The sequence below is a fragment of the Pangasianodon hypophthalmus genome, chromosome 9 (genome assembly GCF_027358585.1).
Source record: "Pangasianodon hypophthalmus isolate fPanHyp1 chromosome 9, fPanHyp1.pri, whole genome shotgun sequence".
Taxonomy (NCBI): Eukaryota; Metazoa; Chordata; class Actinopteri; order Siluriformes; family Pangasiidae; genus Pangasianodon; species Pangasianodon hypophthalmus.
Genome location: NC_069718.1, coordinates 24,697,790 through 24,716,792, shown reverse-complemented (window position 1 = coordinate 24,716,792; position 19,003 = coordinate 24,697,790). Strand labels below are relative to the sequence as shown.

Below are 19,003 nucleotides of genomic sequence, written 5' to 3'. Positions count from 1 at the left end.
AACCTGCAGTTTCAACAGGGGTGTGTAGACGTTGTTTATCCACTGTATATCTTCAAGATACCAGCCATGGTTTTAAAGTAATGAATACAAATGTTTTATCAGCACTTATCAGCCTGCTAAATGCATGTCTTATTCACTGTAGAAATTCAATTAGCCAGTTCCCAGTAACTCTAATGCAAATTGCATTTTGTTCGATAACAATGCTTATTCAACTTATCTCAGTAATTTAGACCTGGAAGTGTTGTAATATAAATACTGCAAAATGAGTGTTGTACTGTAAGAAAAATTACAGTGTTCTTTCACTTTTAGGGAGGGGAGTTGTTATGCTTAATTGCATGTTAGGAGTGAAATGGCATAATCAGGAAATGTCTGCAGTACATGCTGGGTTTTGGGCTAAAGTAAAATTCTATATTTATATGCAGCCATATTTGTCTGTTTTACATAGCGTTTTCTCTTTTACCCTGGTGTTTCAGTCAGCATGTATTAGCTTTAATGTCTCCTGGGAAGTGTGTAACTTTAAATACATGTAGTGAAGAGAGAGGGGTGTATTGATGAGTGTGTTAGAGCAATTATAAGAGAAAATGAAATGGAAAATGAAATGGCATTTGTCTGTTTCAGATACAGTGTTTGCTATTGCAGTAGACGGTTGGGGTGGTGATGGTAGGTTGCTTAGAGAGAGATATCTTGTAGAAGGCTATATTATGCAGCCTTTGAATAATGTTTGATTAAAAGAATATCAAGACCTAAAATGATTTCAGACTGTCTATTTTATATAGAAGTGCTGTAGTTTAGTGTAATCAGAGAGAAGAAGAAGAAGAGAATGATGATAAAGGTTCCTGTTGAGGCAAGAACCATGGTAGCCATTGACTGTGTCCCTATTTTCTCTTTAATAAACAATACACTACACTTCCTTTTTCAGCATTTCATTTTTAGTTTCATATGTTGTGGTCTCTGCAAATCCTTGAAGCCAGTGTCAACTGAAAAAGTGGAACAAGTGAATAAGTCACTAGTCATAATGCAATTCCCCAGGCCTAGATTTTGGCTGATCTGCTAATGTCATATAAATTATTCTGCTCTATTTCATAGTTTATTCCTTAATAAGGAGCAAAGCATCCAAATCCAAAACTCATCAGAATTGGGCAAAGATTAAGTCAGTTGTGGACTCAAATATCACTGAACTTCTACTAAACTAATGAATACAGAAAACATTTCATTTAGAATAACCAATTATACGCTAATACACTCTAGAATCAGCTGAACCACACCTCTCCTGGGTTACCTTGCCTGTCTTGCACATGGGAAAAAAATAGAGCTGGACTGATTTACTACAACTCGACAACCATAGCTCCTCAAAACTATCTACTACCACCATTACCCACCCCTCTTTTCTGTGACCTTAGCTCTCTGAATAATGAGGGTGAGGAAGGACTGGAAGAAAGGGAGCTCAGGAGGACATGATGCAGCTTAGATGAGTAATTTCATCTTTAATTAGTTCTAATTCCCTTGTGTTTAACACCCAGCAAATTGCAGTTGCATTGTTGTCATTTTCCTCCAGCTTATAATTATTGATAGTGTGAGGGTCAGCATTCCCTCATAAGCCTCTTAGCTGAAGTATGAAAAGGTTGTAAAAGAGGCCCTCAGAGCAGATGAGAGAGGAGGATGATCTTCTGCAGCCTCAGGCTTATTCTCTCATTCTGCCTTTTCTTTCTCTTTCCGTCAGGTCTTCAGTAAGTATTTGGAAGCGTGTAACAATAACCTCTTCCAGGACAGTTCATTGGTCTAATTAAGGCTTCTTCTCTCCCCAGCTACACTCAAAGTGAAACGATTCAACTCCTCTGGCCTTGCCCTCTTCCTGGTAGCCCGGAGATGGAAAAGGATGTGAAAGAGAAGAATGCAAATGAAAGAGTTGAGCCTAGTCCAGGGAAATAGAATAGCCCACAGTGATCAATAGCATTAGGCAGTTCCAGGGAAGAACACACACAGGCCTAAGAGACAGATTGAGCTGGCCACTGTCAGATCAAGGCTGCAGCTGTTCCTGTGCAAATTAAAAGAGCACCTTCTTCTCAGTATAAGAGTTTCATTTTTTAACAGTCATTTAGATTATACTATAAATTTCTAACATTACCTATTATTAGGGATACATCGATAGCTACACTAGTATCAAGGTGTCAGCCTGATACCATATTCATATCCGTATTTGTAAAAGATGCCCCAATACCAAAATCTGATACCAGGTGATAGTATGTGACATAAGGCTACTGTATGTTATCATGCTAAAGGACGTATGACACTAAATAACAGCAATCCAAGCAGATTTCATGTTTAATGAGGTCAATCAAAGCAAAGCAGGCTGTTCTGAAAATATCAAAAGGAGGAACTACTGCAGGGGGCACAGAGGTTGGGGGATCGAATCCCGCCTCCGCCCTTCGTGTGCAGAGCTTGCCTGTTCTCCCCGAGCTTCGGGGGTTTCCTCCAGGTACTCTGGTTTCCTCTCCCAAGCCAAAGACATGGGTTGTAGAAAAAGATGAAGCCATTTTGGTTGAATTGATATTGATATTTGGTTGAACTGATATAAGCTGCAAAAATGTTTGGATTTATAAGAAACCAGTTATTACACAGTTGAGTGCATGTCCATTCTACAGTTCTGCCTGTTTCAGATGTTGCATATGATAATTAACTGAATACAACTCAAGTGAAACATATTTACCGTTGACCAAAGTAATGATGTTTGCATGATAATCACTGACGTGAAAAGAAAACATCAAGTAAATCAAACAACTTGTCTGCCCAAATACAGTAGGACCACAACATGCTTAATAACTAAAAACACTATGAAAATTATGAAGTATACAATAGCTTACATATAGAAAGCAAATATTAAATGATGATGCACAGCACAATCGCACTTTTATTACTATGAACACACACAAGCGCATTCCACCTTTTTGCCTTTAGTTAAAAATATATCAATTTCTCCAACTCCAGGCAGAAATTTCAGTAGCATGTAGTCTAAGTCTAGACTAAGTAGCATGGCAGGAGTTAGGCAACTGCCACACTGTATTTTCACCAGGCTATTTTCCTAGTCTGAGATTAAAGTGATTATTTTGGATGGAATATAGGAGTAACACCAGTTAGCTAAAAGTTGTGTGCCAAGCAGCAGTAAGAAAATGTGAGGCAGTGGTTTCACAGACTCCAGAATACCCCCAGAATGATGGCAATACTCGCCGAGATGTTATAGTGCAAGGTGATGATTTATTTACAGTGCTCAAGAGGTGATCCAGTACGGGGAAAAAAAAACCCCAAAGCTATATACAAAGTTACAAACAAATAAACAAACAAACAAACAAACACTTTAGCTCTATATACAATAATTTAAACTCTAACAAATATTGCTCACGGCACCACAGTTGCACCCTCGCTCAAAAACAACAACCAAGCTACCAAACAACCAACACCCACAGTGGTTTGGGCTCTCTTTTAAACTCTAAGCCCTGCCCCTCTTTGGATTAAACCAACTAGCAAGGAAGATGCAGGGTAAATAGGCACATATTTTACAATAATGTACGCATAACATACATTTAAGTTATCATCTACTACATAATATATATCTTTACACTATGAAATAAAGCATTATACACCATAATAGCAGATACAGACATAACGTAAATATAAAAACATTTCGCGATTTCCCCATGGGACACACAGTAGACTAGTCTATTGTGACACAAAGGTGCAACAAAATGCTACATAATAATAAGTTCCACCATTTGTTTACTGACCAGAGCCCACACTTGATTTCTATTGGCTCACAAGTCCAAGGATCATAAATTCATCATAAGTTCACAAAACGTTGACACAAAATAAAACATTGACACAAAATAATAGAAACTGCTACCAGAAGCAAATGCACATCATTCATGGACCACATAGTTTCCCTTTCAGTTAATTCACCGGACAAATTTTATTATTTGGTCTGACTGCTGCTTCAGCTGAGAAAGCAGAAAAGTATAGTGTTCTTGTGTCTTCGGTATCATATCACGGTGTCAAAACTCCTAAATGCTACTGCTAAACTGTAGATGTTGTTACTTCTGCATATCTCAGCTCAGAACGGTGGGATTTAAACTAGAGCTGTTTTTATTACCTCCTCATCAGCTAATACTGCAGCCTTGTTCTTATGCTGGTCAGTATGGCCTCCATCTGCCTGTCTCTCCCTCTTTCTCTTGCCATCTTAGCATGCAGTCTTTTATAGGCAAATGTTGTAATTTATTGGCCTTTCCCTTTTTAGAGCGAGCAGTTATGAAAAATAGTTTCTTCAACCCGCCGCATCTGAGGGGATAAATTTTAAATGAGTAAACAGTATTGACTTTGCTGAGGCAGTTTTATATCAATCAAGAGGCACTAAATTCTCCAGCCATGAATCAGCAACTGGTTTGCAAATTGCTAGTGTTTTTTTCCTCCACCATTTTGGCAAAGAAGCAAAATTGAATCCTAAATTTTGTTTACTCTTTGTCATTCCTCTGAAGGTGAAATGAATAGTAGGTAAAATTCAGTGATTGTGGTTATTCAGTAAGTGCAAGTGATGAAATGAAGCAGTACCTGGGTTGTCTTGTCTCCCATTAAAACAATTGGAGCAGTGCAGCATCCTGCTCTAATAGGATTGTAGCTGTAGATCATCTCCCATCTTGCTGACCGTGGCAGGATTTAATCTGTCGACTGACATGCTACAGCACTCTGAACCTGGGCCCTCATTTTTTTAAAGGTGTATATGCACAGATTTTTGCATAATTTTTATGTCAAATTTCTCTTGTGAAACATGAGTTCCATACAATTGCTGGTTTTCCAAATGTTAGTAGCTTGACTCCATTCTTGCCATAGTTAAACCAGCATCAGAAAATGAATTCAGTTATAATATGCATCATTTGTTGTTCAACATAATATATATCTATAATATATATCTCCTATACTTGATATATGACCTACAATGTGCATTTCAAAATACTAAAACTGATGATTTCCACCATCATGCAGCAATTCACATTCTTTGATTATTCTTTATCCCTTCCCCCCTCTCTCTCTGTCTCTTTATTATGTGGTATGCTGAAAGGTCAAAGAAAATGGTTAGGCTGGGATAGACACATCAAAGCCAGGCCAACTTAATACCCATTACACCTCCAGCATAACTGCTTCTTCTATATCCACAGGGTCCTCCAGAATTATTGGCACCCTTCATCAAAATGAGTAAATATGGTTGTATAAATGAAACATTACATTCATCTTTGTTAACAAAATGTCGTTCTCATTAGAGCTACTTTTTAAAAATAATAATAGCATTTTTCTGAAAATGATCGGCAAAATTACTGGTGAATGAATTTAAAAAAAACATCATTTTTGAAACTGTTTATTATTTTTCATTTGGTCTTAGGCTACTGTTTCCCTGTGGTATAAATATGATGTTGCATATATGTCATATACTGTCATCTATTACCATGAAAAAAACAAAAACAAAAAGGAACTTCATCAAAAAATAGATAAATGGTTTCTGACCTGCACAAGTCAGCTAATGAAAAGAAAAATACATAAATTAAAATACCATTAAGCATGATTAGGGCTATAACATGTCTGAAACAGTTGAGGAGGTTGGTGAAGGAGGGAAAAGAACCCCAAAATCACAGTTTTACTCACACAGTTTACTTCACTCTTTGGTAGTTTTCAAACTCAAGTTTCAAACTCAACTGTTAAAAAAACACTTTCATAACAAGTCTTTCGGAAGTGTTGCAAGAAAGGAGCCATTTCTGAGAGCATCTCACAAAATGCTGATTATGAACTTCACAACAACATCATTAAAACTATAGCACTTACTTTTTGGTCATGCACACCATCAGCATGTTTCAAATGTGCATGGAGGAGTGAACCAAGATCCCTCCATCTTCTTTTCATATATTAATGTTACTCATTTTCATGAATGGTGCTAATACATCTGGAGGGTATTTATATATCAATTTAAAGAAAAGAGAGAGTATGGAAAACCTCAATCTATATTATGTCTATTTTACCACTAATTAGGGTTTGAATTGAGCAGAGGTGTATTCACTGAGTAGAACTGAACCTGTTAACAATGTGATAGTGTCTTTCAGCAATAATTATATTCTTCTACTTAATAGAATTATTGTTACATGATCTTTATTTGATATGGTGGTTTTAAATGATTGAAAAAAATGTTTTTAAGTATAATGAATGATTAATCACATGCCTGCATACAAGACTTACTTGAATACCTCTATATATAGACAACCTCTGATTAATAAAACAGTTTAGATTCTTTGTAGATTAAAAATTACCATTATAACAACAGAGACTTCTGAATGGATAACTCTGATATCCCTGTGCTGGTAAAAGAGGATTATTCATGTTATTTAACCAAGGTATTGGAAAACCAGAAAATCAGTGGTCTTGTAATTAAATATCAAACAGAACATCAACAAAACAGAAAATCAATGGTCTTGTAATTAAATATCAAAACACTCAGATAGTGTGTACCTCCATATATTCAGTTTGAGAAACTAGACAGTCCTGTCATGTTTTGATATTAGTAATCCTGTGTTCTACTAAGGCTGTAGGTTCAACTTACCTGTTAAATTTTCTTTCTAATTTGTCCTTCCCATATTGATAACTTCACCAGTTACAGGATGTGTGGGTTTGCCATTAACTTGTTTAGTATTGAACTTCCTGCTTAAAAGCTGGAAAACAGAAAAAAAGCCTAATCCATTATGTACTTGTAGACTGAAACATATAACGGCAATTTCAATAAGGCCAACATGAATTGCAGTAAAGAATGAACCAAAATTCAAAAAGATAACAATTATTGCTGTTCTATACTAGTGGTGTATGTGGGAATTCAAATAACAATCTTGTGTAAGTTAGCTTAGGTACACTGTAATAGCACATCTCATCCAAGAACACACGGTGATTTGGAAAGGGAAGCTGAATGTTAAGTAGTTTAACAGAATGAATAATGCTGCACATAATGGATAAATCATGAATGATGTGTTTATAATGGCAGCCACAACACCTGCCACTCCATAATGTCTTCCATTTGACATGTTCTCACTTGTTCACTCTTTCTTGTACCCATAGCAGCACTTGTTCATTCAGAGTAATCTGCTTATTGTATAATAGAACCATATTATTCTTTGAAATTCGGGTACATTTGGTGGTGACCCACACTCAACTAAATAAATTAAATGAATAGATTTGTCACTGCATTTAAACGAATAAATTTGGTTTGCATGAAAAAGAAGTGAGAAGAAATTTCCAGATAATCAAGTAATCACAAAAATTTGTTAATGGCAAGGGGAAAATGACAGCAAAACCGTCTCATGACAAGAGCTAGCACATCACTGATGGGTGGTAGATGCCTGAGGAAAAAACTCCCACATATTGCTTTAAGTGAGGTTTTTTTTTCTGTCTAACTCTGGATTCTATTTCTGGAGTGCTCAATTATCACCCCTTAATCATGCCTGTTCAAGATGGCAATTTATTTTCTCTTAAGAGTTAAACTGTACAAATAGTTTGGTTGGTGTGCATGAATTTTCTTTCCATTATTTATATACTGTCGAGTGGAAGCCATATTGTATGTGTATTTGCTTGAAGACACAGGTTATCATACCTTTACCTCTGCTTGAGATTGTATATAGCAGTCAATTTGCACACACAAATAGAATGTGATTATGGCACAGGAATGTTGAGGACATTTGACTGTTCCATTTTTGCTATATTTGGATCCAAATTTCTGATTTGCTGCTAGCTAGAAGTGAAAGATGGCTAAAAATGACTCACCTTACTTTGGAAGAGAATGAAAGATACTTTAACAAAGCCAATAAAATAGATTGTGATGCATATGTACTTTCCCCCAAACTGCTGATCCCACTTAAACTGGCAGATAACGTACCATATTGAGTTTTCCTGATATATATATATATATATATATATATATATATATATATATATATATATATATATATATATATCATGCACAACTCCCTCTATTCCTCATTATAGGGAGAGTAAATCGATATCAGATACCTTTTGCTAATGTTAGCAATACTTGCTGCTGATATAAAATTCACCAATTGTCCCCTTACATAACTATCTAGCTAACATATCTATCATGACAGGGAGGAGCTGCTGCACTGCTGCTTATTGAAGATATATTGTATGTAGTGAAGTGCATTAAGGCAGTTGAGTATCAGTATAAATAGAAATTATTGTTCTTAACGAAGCACAGACACAATTACATTGATGTAGTCAGTCCCCTATCTGTGACATCACATAAAACTCACCAAATATGATATACACCAAATATATTCTCCAGTATACTGTATATAGAGATACTCATGATGGCAAGTGAATGTTCATATTTGTATTATAACTTTAATATACAATGTTTACTCATGTTTATTAAAGAGAAACGAGAGATTTATGGTGAGGAAAATCATCTTAGCAGTGTATTTGAGGATATTGAAGGCAAACAGGTAAAAAAAAAAAAAAGAGTTATTACTCAGAAGAGACAAACTCCCAGAAACAGCCTGCTTCAAATAGTGTGCTTATGTGTATGGCTCCTCTGAAAGGTGCCAGAGGACTTTTTTCTTTTTTCAGGCCTCTGGAAAAATGAGACATCACACATGAATTCGTGTGCAGCCTGTGAAGCAAAGCACAGTCATGAGACGAATGAGGCAGGATAACAACTGAGGCAGTGATTCTTTTATAAGCCTTACTCTTTATTGGATATTTGCCAGTTTACCATTTGTGCCAGTTGAGAAGATGACATTGGAGGTCAAAAACTTTCTCTGGAAAGACAGGGAGAGAAAGAACATTAATGATCACTAAAGATCGTGTGGAGAGCTGTGTGTGTGTGTATGTGTGTTCATGTTCATTGTGTGTGTGTGTTGATAGGGTTTAGTATGTACATGAAGCAGTTGCCCTCTGTTAAAAGTCTGCACCTTGTTGCAAGCAGCAGCTCCAGGCTGCGGATTAAAGGCTGTCCCATCTGTCCAGCAACAGCTTTACTTTAAACTGCGACACATCACACTGCATTCAACCAGCCCACTAGGGCCTCATCTCAATCACAGTAACACCTGCAGTCACCTTTATACTCATTTCAGAAAGAACAAGAAAGCACGTGTTACTACATGTGTGCCAACACAATACAACAACTACACAAAGCGCCTAGAAAAACATCAAAATAACAACTACAAAAACAACAATAACAGCAGGCATTAGTAGTGTCAGTATAATTAGGAATAGTAGAAGTAAGAGTATAGGTACATTTCCTACATGTGTGCTGTTTTATTTTATAAGAATCAATGAGAAAATAAGTAGCATATATATATATATATATATGTATATATAATTTTTTTTTCTCCTCGATAAAAACATGCCTACTGACCTGGCCTCTCTAATTGTTATAGTGGCACATAAAAGTGTAGAAGTGCATTGCTGGAGGGTCACAGTACTGGGCAATGTAATGTTTCCCCTGCTCTTACTGATGATTCAACTCGTAAAGGGCACTATATTTAGGTGACTAGTTCATTCAGCTGAATTGATCCAAACAGGGTGGAAGGTCATAACAAGGCTAAAATGTCTGAAATAGTTTTTCTTCAGCTGCTTCCTTCCTGTTTGAAGCATATTTTAAAGGGTACTTCTGGAACACAGATTAGTAACAAGAAGGAACAGACTTGGTGGTGGTGGAGGCGTCACCATCGACACCGCTGGCGCTGAGTTCGACTTGTGCTTTTATTCTAAAATAAAAGTTGTCGGAGAGTCTTAAGCTCTGTTTAAAATAAAAGGGAAATACAAGAGTGCAGAATTAAATACAAACTGAGAATGGACTCTCTCTTATAATAGTGTTGGGTCACCAAGAGAGTAAAGTAGGAGTGATAAAGATCACTAAAGGAGAGATAAAGGATGGTAGGTGTTGAATTTAATTTGTCAATCTTACTCAGTCTGCAAATGAGCACTACATGAGAGATGGAGATTCAAAGCCATGCAAATGGGAAATGATGTAAAACGCTAGCAGGATTAGGGGTTGTGAGCAGTGTGAGTGAAACTGTCATGGCTTACGTTCTTAACTCTTAGCACTAATAGCAGTGACAGCAGTCTTAGAGGGATTTCTAAGCAGATCATACATATTTAGCTAGAGCATTTAAGAGGGATTGTCACTTGTGTTTTCTCACAGATGCATTTTATTTCTTTTGGATTACCATAAACAGCATGCTTTGCAGTAGAATCTCTAATTTTGGGGAATAAATGTCATCCTGTCAGCCAAGTGATTTTGAGGTTTTTTGGTATCATTAGCATGTCTGTCTTGGTACTAATGTTTAATGATTGATTGGCATCGGTCAGTGGGCCAAATGCCCATTGCCCTTGGCCAGTCTCTCTGTCAACACACCATTTCTCTTCCCTCAATCAATTTGTGAATGTCAGGAACAGTAAAACATCTGTCACAGTAAAAAATGTTGCTGGTGTCAGGACTTTTGGGTGTGTTTTATGATCCCTGCTACAGTTCAGTGGCCTTATTAATAAAGTATGAAAAGCATACATTTACTGTGCATAAGGTGCTTGTTTGTTTTAAATAATTTTAAAGGCACTACTGTATAGTGAGTGATAGCTCATGTTATGAAAACAATAAGCTGAGTAGGAGACAGTTTTTTTCACACTACTGACTGCAATCCACTTCTGTCCATCTGTGGGGATTAAATATCCACGGCAGCTTTTTAAAAAGATGATTTTAGCGAACTCTGCATCTACAGTACTGGGATCAGATACACGTTATAGGTTTGATTAAAGAATTTCTTTTCAGGTTCCGTTAATAAATAGGTTCACCTTTTCTCGAAAATAGTTCTTTGATTTGCTTCTAAAGAGAAAATACTTTTATAAACCAGTGAAAGTGAAACAAGATGTAATAGGCAGTTTGACATTTTCATTCCGCTTTATGTTTTGTGCTCACTAACCGTAAATGGACTCCTGTGGTGTATGAGTTCAGTCACACTGACACAATAACATTCAGTTTTCACTCACAGCACGTACCAACTTACCAAGAGCTAAAGAACAGTCTAAAGGACTAAAGAAAGCCAGCATGCTTCTAATGTTCTTTGGAGGTCAACTGCAGTTTAATTTCCTCTGCCCTGTAAAGTATGAAGTATTTTGGTATACATACAGTGGTTTGTATGTTAGGGAGTAATTTTCATTCTCCTGTGGCATTCCATTATAAAGAACAGCAACAATGTACAATGTTTTGTGATTTTTTTTTTTTTTTTACTGAAAGCTATGCTGTGTATGAATATTTATTATATGATATGAATAATAAAGCCCTTAACTTGGCAGATTAATCTGCCTGCCTGCAATTTATGTCTAATGTCTGCAGCTGTACAAGTTATGTTCTGCAGTGACACATTGATCACCACTAGCATTTTTGTCTTTGACCATTTTTTTCCCCTTTCTGGCTGGCAGGTGGTGCATGATACAGCTGTTAGTCCATACATGTAAACTGATACTACATGAATTAGATTATTAATTGTTCTCTGAAATTGCTATTAATACCAGCATTGCATACCCTACAATACTGTTGTTTTATAGTAACAGATTCAGCACTGCTGAGCACTGCTCTGGTTTGAGAAAGGTGCATGGTGGAGACACAAATAACCTGGGATAAAGTATTACTAAAATCCTGTTTTGCACTGTTCAGCTACACCATGACTTTAGGTATGTCATAAATACACGATAATAGTGATGCAATGTTCTTATTCTTACTACAGTCACAGTGAGGAGGCCTTTGAAGTTGAGTTTCAGAGAGAATTGACACAGAATCCAAATATGCCAGCCCTCACTATTGTGCATGCACACACACACACACACACACACACACACACACACACACGCTCACACACAGACACATGCGCACGCACGCACACACACATGCACACACACATATGCACATACACCTTTATACTGCAGTTCCCCTACCTCCTGCTGTTCCTGCCTTGTCTTAAAGGATGTTTCAGTGAAATGTCAAGAATTTAAATTCATGAATCATACATCATCTGAAAATTTTTTCTAAATAAAATACTATTGAACAAAATTGTAATTTATACTTATAATTTTTCTTATTGTTGTATCGATATCATTACACTGTGAAGTATTCTTGCTGCTTTAATAAGAGGAGATTGTTTAAATACATTTTATACCTACAAAAATTACAAAATGTGCAACATTGCATTTCCACCACAAAATCACTACATTCCAAACATTTGTTATTAAACACAACTAGTCACAATTTTACTATTTTTATATATGGACAATACCAAAAACTTCCTTTGCTAGATAATGCTGAATACCCCTCTTACCAGCACTGTCTTTTTTGTGCAGGTAACCAGTAGGATGGTGGCAGTGGAAGTAAGTGGGCACAGCTACCTGGTGGCGTGCTGGCAGCCCATCCTAATTCTAATGCTTGCAACTGTGCTGTCCGGCTCTACAACAGGCTGCCCATCCCGCTGCGAGTGCAATGCCCAGGAGCGTGCTGTTGTGTGCCACCGTAAAAAGTTGATGTCAGTTCCTGAGGGTATTCCATCTGAGACAAGATTCCTAGACCTCAGTAAGAACCGCATTAAAACAATTAACCCAGAGGAGTTCTCTGGGTTTCCCAACTTGGAAGAGCTGGAATTGAATGAAAACACCATATCCACCATCGAACCTGGGGCCTTTAACAACCTGTATGGCCTTCGGACTCTCGGGCTGCGCAGCAACAAGCTTAAACTTATTCAGCTGGGTGTATTCACAGGCCTCAGTAACCTTACCAGGCTTGATATCAGTGAGAATAAAATAGTTATCCTGCTAGATTACATGTTCCAGGATCTCTATAATCTACGCTCTCTGGAAGTGGGTGATAATGACCTGGTGTTTATATCCCACCGAGCATTCCATGGCCTCAACAGCCTGGAACACCTGACACTGGAAAAGTGCAACCTGACCTCTGTTCCCACAGAGGCCTTTACTCATTTGCACAGCCTCAACACTTTGTGTCTGCGCAACCTCAACATTAACATCATCAGAGATTATTCCTTCAAACGCCTCTCCCGTCTCAAAGTTCTGGAGATTGCTAATTGGCCATACCTGGACACAATGACTACTAACTGCTTGTACGGATTGAATCTTACATCCTTAACAATCACCAATGCAAATTTAACTTCGATCCCATATGTGGCACTCAGGCACCTGGTTTACCTAAGATTCTTAAATATGTCTTACAACCCCATTTCCATCATTGAGGGGAACAAGCTCCATGACCTGCTCAGACTGCAGGAGTTTCACTTGGTTGGTGGTAGACTGGCTGTAATAGAGCCATACTCGTTTAGAGGACTCAACTATCTAAAGATCCTGAATGTGTCTGGGAATGCTTTAACCACTTTGGAAGAATCGGCTTTCCACTCAGTGGGGAACCTGGAGACACTGGTGCTGTACGACAACCCTCTGGCATGTGACTGTCGGCTTCTCTGGGTATTCCGTCGCAGATGGAGGCTCAACTTCAACCGCCAGCAACCCACATGCGCCTCACCTGAGTTCGTCCAGGGAAAAGAGTTCAAAGATTTCCCTGACATCTTACAGCCTAATTACTTCACATGTCGCAAATCAAGAATCCGGGACCGCAAAGCACAGCAGACGTATGTGGACGAGGGAACTACTGTGCATTTTGCATGTCAGGCAGATGGAGATCCAGCCCCAGTTATCATGTGGCTTTCCCCACAAAAACAGTTAATTACCCCAAAAACGATAGGAAGACTTACCATGTTTTCTGATGGTACTTTAGAGGTGCGCTACGCTCAGATCCAAGACAATGGGACATATGTGTGTATTGCAAGTAATGCAGGTGGAAATGACACTGGTGTTGCTCACCTTCATGTCCACAGCTATTCTCCTGACTGGCCCAACCAGCCCAACAAAACCTTTGCTTTCATTTCTAACCAGCCCAGTGACAGCGGAGCCAATGGGACAAAAGCTACTGTTCCTTTCCCCTTCGACATCAAGACTCTTATCATTGCCACCACCATGGGATTCATCTCCTTCCTTGGTGTGGTATTATTCTGTTTGGTACTGCTGTTTCTGTGGAGCCGGGGTAAAGGTAACACTAAACACAACATCGAGATTGAGTATGTACCACGTAAATCAGACGCAGGACTAAGCAGTGGTACTGCTGATGCACCTCGGAAATTTAATATGAAAATGATTTAATCCATGCAAGGAGTGTTAAAGACACTGAATGATTGTGAGTAAAATATGAAACCCACCCTAACTAACCACTGGATCCTGCAACTTTCTTATAGAGGAAGTGTTTATGATGTTGTGTGTTTGATGTTGAAAAAGGAGGAGAAAAATACTGCATTTCTCTGTGATGACATTTTCTGCTTGGCCTTCAGGGACCATTTATTGAAAGACAATTTTGTTGTAAAACATTCAAGTGGAATTTTATGGGCAAAAGGAAAAGACTAATGAACCCTTCTCAATGTTCGTGTGAACCGCCAAAACACAAAAGACCAATGTCTTCATTTGCTGTCCTTTTGCCTGCATTATGTGTTATTGTATCATTTCTTTTTAATATTCAAACTGAGATAGTTTTATCATACAGCAGCAGTAGACATTTCTGGGTTGATAAGCACATTAACTAGTTCAGTACTATGCTAAAAAATATAATTTGTTTCAGATGATCACTGCCACACTCCTTGAATACTGTTGGTATCCAAATCACATACACTGTACAGAGCATTTTTCAAGAGTGTCTTACCATCCTTTTACATTCAGTTGAGCATTTCATTTTGCTTTTAATTTCTTCTTTTTATTTATATTTTTACTAACATGTAGAGACAAAAAGAATAGCCGAAAAACACACAGTGCTTGAATTAGCTGGTATAAATTAAAATCAGTTTTATTTATCTATACAGTTTTGAGAATAAAGAATGAAAGTCTGAACACATTGATAAGTTCTACAACCTTAAGGCATTGAAATTTTTAATTTTTCAAATCTCGCAACATAGTTCCCTGCATGGTGACGTTCATCTCTCACATGGCTGCATTCAGCACCTTCAGCTTTTGCTACAGGATGCCAGATGTGGTGCCATCACACGTCCACTAGATTCCTCACTACAGTGAAGCTGCATAGCTTTTGATTTCCATTCTGAATGGTTTCTTTTCAGCTCTGTGAGGCCTGGACTCTGCATTGGTCAGTAACACATTTGGAAATTGAATGTAAAATCAAATTATACAGATTGTACAGACTGTATGGGTATTCAATAATTTCATCCTTGACATACCTATATGATTACATATTTTAAAATTTCTTTCAGAGCAAAAATGTATTATGTAACGTGAGGAAAATGTATTTACAGAGGTTTTGCAGCAACACTGCGAGTGTTAGTGTGTCACAGACGATAAAAGCCTGTCAAGCTCCAATATGCAAATGTGCAATTGCAGGCCATGAAAATTACAGAGGAGTGCATGAAGTACAGGAGACAGTTAGAAGCTGATTTTCAGATGTGTGGATCCAGTGTTATGACAGAAGTAGTTAAATTTGGTGACAGTTTATTTATAGGGTGCATGCATAGGGCACATTCATAAGCATTGCATAAGTATTTTATAAAGCCATGATGGAGAGTTCATAAAAGCTTGATTTCAACTCTGAAGTGACATCAATGTTTTTTATGTGATTTTAGATGAAACAGAGAACAGAGAAAATCCCCCAGTTATCATTATTCTTATGAACAGCGCATTTATGACCTTATGTGTAAAGGGTATATATAACAGTGCTTATACGTGTTATAAATGAGAATTTGACTATCACTTTAGTTTGAAGACATTAAATCGTTCATTTTGCTGGCACATGGGATTTGTAAAAGTAAATGGACCACCAGCATTTCAGTTGACATGTATTCAACTCCTATAAAAAGTAGATCAAGTAAGTGTACAAACTGCCAAAAAGGAACAACGGCAGGCTTCATGAATACCTCCATGTGTTATTAGTAAAGACAAAATCGCTTCCAAGATAATATTTTTTTAAAAATCGATATAGTCATAAAAACTCAAGCCATAATGGTAATTGAAGGTTTCTCCTAATCTCTCTTTCATATAAAGCAAAAGCAGTATGCTTCATGAAAATTCAGCTCATGAATTTTGACATAAGCCTTACATAAATCTTAAGGTATTACTTCATATATTTATGCAATGCTTGTGAGTGTTATAAAGGCCCGATATATGTACCCTCCAAATAAAGTGTTACTGTAGGTAGTGTAAAAAAAGATGTGATAGGGCTGTAGGGGGCATTTAATTGAGGACAGCTTTAATGATTTTTGGCAGACAGTGATAGGATAGGTAAAAGGTTTATTCTCAAACCTCACACAATTCAGAGCAACTTAAAAGCACAGCAGCAAGTAGGAGTTTAACAGATAAATCTGTATTTACTTACAGATATAAGATAAGAGGCACTTTAAAAAAATCTCACAGCTGCCTTCTGTTATGCTGATTTCACACTATAGCTCAGCTCTAGCTGAATGCTAATAGCTAGCTGCTAGCTACCATCTCTCGTAGACTAGTAGCAAATAAGTAGTGTCTAATATTAACTATTTAGACACTGAGCAAGGAGCTGCATTGCTGCATTAGCATAACAATCACAGATGTGGCACAGATGTCATGGTGGATAGAAATATGTTGCACTGTGACTCATGCTGTCATGTGGTCATAGTCTTGCTGACTAGCTATTGCTAATGAGAGACTGATATGTGGAATATGTAAGTGGCTAAGTAAACTCTTTGACACATCTGCGAGGAGCCGTAGATGAGCCACTGGAATCCCATCAACCTGAAACTCAAACATACAGTGCTTCATGGTGTTCAAAATGCTGTGTGCCTCTTTGTTAATAATATCAGTTTATCAGAGGAAGAGGGCAGGTGTGAGTAGGCTCCTAGGTGTTTTTAAATTGTAAACGGCTTTTTCATTTCTCCCATAGCTTCTTACTTATCCTAATTTGATTGATAAAGTTCTACTTGGACCAATAATTTCTTTTTCTTTTTTTCTCTCTTTGGCAATATTAGCCTACTGAATACTTTTCTAGAACATGCGACACATGTAAAGAACAAATACATTAAATACATAAAAAAATAAAATAAAACCTATAAATAGTACTTGAACCTATAAATAAAACCAATAAATTAATAACCTTCAAAACTCAATATTAGGGAAAGCTAGTTAACATTGGCCTGTTATATGAATATTACATGTAAGCATGGAATGTGGGCTCTTGTTTCCACAAAGACAAGATGATATATCAGTGATGGTATTATTTTCCTTTAATTCACTGTCTGATGACAATTTCAAAAATCAGAAACAGAACAGTTTAGATGTCTCTACTCATTTATTAGCAACATTAATGAATAAGAGCCATTATGTTTGTTTCTATGCATCTCTTTATGTGGCATAGAAATGAAGACTTTAATGCTTATTCTGATTCATATATTGTTGTGCAAACAGAATGTGGATATAACAAAATTCAAGGAGCTTAAGGGAGCCATATTTTTTGTATTCTATATTATATTACAGTTATATGATTAATTTATATAGCATCTTTGATTATGATATATTAGCCAGCAGGTCTTAGAAAAGTTGCTATATATGCTATGTTTGGTCTTGAAATGACAGAGTGACACCAGTTCTCTTTTTGGCATTTGTTAATGCCATTTTATGTTTACATAACAAAACATCTCCTGGTTACTAGTTTTGGATTTAAAAGCTTTACAATTTCATCATTGTAGCAGGTATGTTACTGAATGAGTGACTATGGATAAGCATTAATTTTATAAAAGTTAATGTGCTTGACAACCCTGATGTTCATGTTGCCTGTAATAATTTGCTGCAATCCTATGATCCAAAAATGACTGATTTGTTTAAAAATGTTTAAATTTCAATCTATCACTATTTGAATAAACATTCCCAAAACAGTCCCAATTTTTTTTTAAATATGACATGTAAAAATGAAATACTTTTCCATAATAATATGAGTTGCACAAGCAGTTAAAGAGCGGATAATGAAATTATACTGAATGTTATTCTGGCTATCCAGGAGAGTATATGTGTGTGTTGTTCTTACCTTAGTGAAAGTCTTTTTATGTGGTTGTCAGAGCTTTGTGGATGTAAGGGGGATAAAGCAGGATTGAGTGTCGGTTTATAGACAAAGTGGGTTAAATGCCAGAGCAATTATTTTGTTGCTCTTATGCTGATGGGATGCACAGATGATGGAGGAGCACAGATGGTTTCACTTATGTTGATACATTTAAAAGAAAATTCGATTCACATACAGGAGTGAGATGCTCAGACACCTTATAACACCATTTGTTGATGCTTTTTATGTTTCAAACCTCCAAACCTACTGTGCTCGTTCTGTGCAAACTCTTCTTCAAAAAAGACCAAGAAAAAGCTATCTACTCATTTCTTTCTACCTACATCCCAAGATGTTAAATAATGTGGTCCACAACATTCTTTTATATTGGGGGAAAAAAATCTCAAATATGAAAAAAAAATGTTCTGATTGTTTTGTGCAATAAAAGGTAATATGCAGTTTTTTAATTAACAGTTTTATTGATGTTGAATTGTTGAAAATATGGTATGTTGTATTAAACAATCTATGGAGATTTCATAAAAATAACAAAAAAGCCTATCTTGATTTAACAATTCAGTCAATGAGTACTGTATTGAGAATCATTTAATGAAAAAAAAAGTAAGATGTTTAATCAAACAAATTACATTTTTAACATTTAACTTGTTTGTGATCTTCTCACTAATCAGCTTAGAACGCATAGTGTGTTAGCAGTTGACATTCACTGAGTTACTTGAAGTGTTTTAGCAAAATGCAAAAACACAATTTACCCTCAGAATGTAAAATCAGTTTATCAATTTAAAAAAAAACAGT

At 36.7% G+C, this 19,003-nt stretch overlaps 1 protein-coding gene across 4 annotated transcripts in view; it reads left to right on the top strand.

Moving 5' to 3' along the window:
• lingo1a (leucine rich repeat and Ig domain containing 1a) overlaps positions 1 to 18,660 on the top strand; it is a 124,008-nt gene extending 105,348 nt beyond the window's left edge. For all 4 annotated transcript variants that reach the window (XM_053236893.1, XM_026919876.3, XM_026919878.3 and 1 more), the window contains one exon: positions 12,424 to 18,660. In XM_053236893.1, the coding sequence (XP_053092868.1) occupies positions 12,436 to 14,283 (1,848 nt within the window). In that variant the 5' untranslated portion in view covers positions 12,424 to 12,435 and the 3' untranslated portion in view covers positions 14,284 to 18,660. The remainder of the gene's footprint in view (positions 1 to 12,423) is intronic.
• Positions 18,661 to 19,003: the final 343 nt, after the last annotated feature.